Here is a 2,020-nt window from a genome sequence, read left to right as displayed (position 1 = left end):
GTAGATTTTGAGTTTGTGTGAGTTTGGATTTGAATGAGGGAGTTTTGAGAGAGATTGGGAGATTTTGGTCAAAATGAAATAATATTCCTCCTATTGAGGGAGGTTTGACAGCTATGACATATATGTATAATATGTTAATATGTACACAATACTAAGGCAGAAAAAAACATGGGATTTATGGGTAAATATGAAGAACAGAAGTGTTATCATAAGCAGGTTATAAAGATGTCAATTTTCTATTCCAATTGTTTAAGAAATTGTTTTAAATATAATATGGAAGGTAAACGGTTATTTTCAGCTGCTGGAGCCTACTTCTTCTTCAGTGGTGGTATTGATTTCCTGAAGAACTACACCCCCACTCTCAACTTTTATGTTGTTCCTATTGTGGTGAGTGAAATACACTGAAGGCTAAATCACAAATAATATTTGCAAGTAGTAATGTCATTATAGTCATATTGAATAAACAAGGGACTTGAGGTGTTATGGGTCATTTTCGGCCTCATAAAAAAACAAAAATTACAACTTGAATTTAGTTACCAATTGCTTTCATAAACATCATATTAGTTCATATTTCCTGGTGCAATTTTTTTTCATCATATTTATGTACTTCATTTATCTAAGATTACAAATATATCAAACAAATTCTAAATCCATGATGAGGCCAGAAATGAATCTTAATGCCCTTAGTCCTTTCTCTTTCCATAAGAAAACATCAATATCACAGGGATCAAATGTATGAATATTTAGAATGGATCTGGCAGGCATGTTATTCTTAAATTTCTGTCAGTAGTTTGTTTTGGTTTATTTTGCTCTTTTTTTTTTTCAATAACAGAAGGCCTTGTAATCTTATAACATTTGTTTTTGTGTATATGATGTACAGATAGTGACCATCGTGTCGTATGTGGTTGCCAGCTGTTTCTTCAGCGTCTACTCCATGGCTGTGGACACCCTGTTCCTCTGTTTCTGTAAGTAACACTCTTGTATTACACAACAATGCTTTCTGGAATACTGACACTATGATAATGTTAAATGTCTTTAAGAGGCATAATTTTGCCCACCTCATTTTTGTTACGGTACAAAATTTTATAAGGCACTTATGTTAATTTGTTTAGTGTGGAAAAAGATGACACGGAATCAATATCTATATCAGAGTTTGAATAAATTCCGCAATTACCACATTTTGTTATTTACCGATAATTCTCTGAAAATCCTCATCTCATGTTAGTTTAATTTCAATATTTTTTTATAGATCATATTTTCACATAGCTGTATAGATACATACGTGTACATAGGACATACATATACATACAGGTACATACAGATACAAACATGTACATAGGATATATAATTTCATAGGTACATACAGATACATATAAATGCAGGTACATATAGTACTACATACAGATACATACATATTGGTACATACAGATACATACAGGTACAGTGTACATACATGTACACAGGTAAATCCTGATATATGCATGTACATAGTACATACAGATACATAAAGGTACGTAAAGATACACTGCATGTATAAAAGTACATACAGGTGCATCGGTACACACAAATATTTCAGTATATATACAGGTATATTATAACTTACAAAAATCCTATGGTCAAATGTTTTATGTTTCATAGTGGAAGATTTGGAAAGAAATGATGGCTCTGTGGAGAAACCATTCTACATGAGTAAAGATCTGATGAACATCCTTGGCAAGAAAAACCTGGTAATGAAGAAGGGGTCACAAGGAGAGAATTTCTAAAGACTAAATCACCTTGGTAATAGTGTCGTGACAATGTGTTATACTGACGTGGGTGAGGTACTGGTATGGATATGATGCCACAGAATGATATTTCACATTGGAATTGAAACTAGTTAAGTGTCCATGGAGGCCTACATGATCAAATTGACAATCAATTAGAGTGATTGAATTGGAATTATAAGTTTTGTATTTGATACGCATCATAACAAAGCTACACATTCATCAATTATTGATAAATATTTGTTTTTGATATGATA

At 32.2% G+C, this 2,020-nt stretch overlaps 1 protein-coding gene across 1 annotated transcript; it reads left to right on the top strand.

Annotated features, from left to right (window-relative positions):
- The first annotated feature begins 254 nt into the window (after positions 1-254).
- Positions 255-2,013, top strand: LOC110444150 (choline transporter-like protein 4). The gene is made up of 3 exons (XM_021488558.1): positions 255-387; positions 881-965; positions 1,639-2,013. Exons 1-3 carry the CDS (start codon positions 274-276, stop codon positions 1,761-1,763), a joined length of 324 nt encoding a protein of 107 aa, XP_021344233.1. The 5' UTR covers positions 255-273; the 3' UTR covers positions 1,764-2,013.
- The last annotated feature ends 7 nt before the right edge of the window (positions 2,014-2,020 follow it).

This window comes from Mizuhopecten yessoensis, unplaced genomic scaffold (assembly GCF_002113885.1).
Source record: "Mizuhopecten yessoensis strain PY_sf001 unplaced genomic scaffold, ASM211388v2 hete_36041970, whole genome shotgun sequence".
Lineage (NCBI taxonomy): Eukaryota > Metazoa > Mollusca > Bivalvia > Pectinida > Pectinidae > Mizuhopecten > Mizuhopecten yessoensis.
This window is presented reverse-complemented; position numbering and strand designations above follow the sequence as displayed.

Excerpts from the sequence above, each read along its gene's own strand:
- LOC110444150 (XM_021488558.1), top strand. The coding sequence starts at position 274 with ATGGAAGGTAAACGGTTATTTTCAGCTGCTGGAGCCTACTTCTTCTTC. Across the intron at positions 388-880 it reads TTTATGTTGTTCCTATTGTG|ATAGTGACCATCGTGTCGTA; the intron begins GTGAGTGAAATA and ends TATGATGTACAG. Across the intron at positions 966-1,638 it reads CACCCTGTTCCTCTGTTTCT|TGGAAGATTTGGAAAGAAAT; the intron begins GTAAGTAACACT and ends TATGTTTCATAG.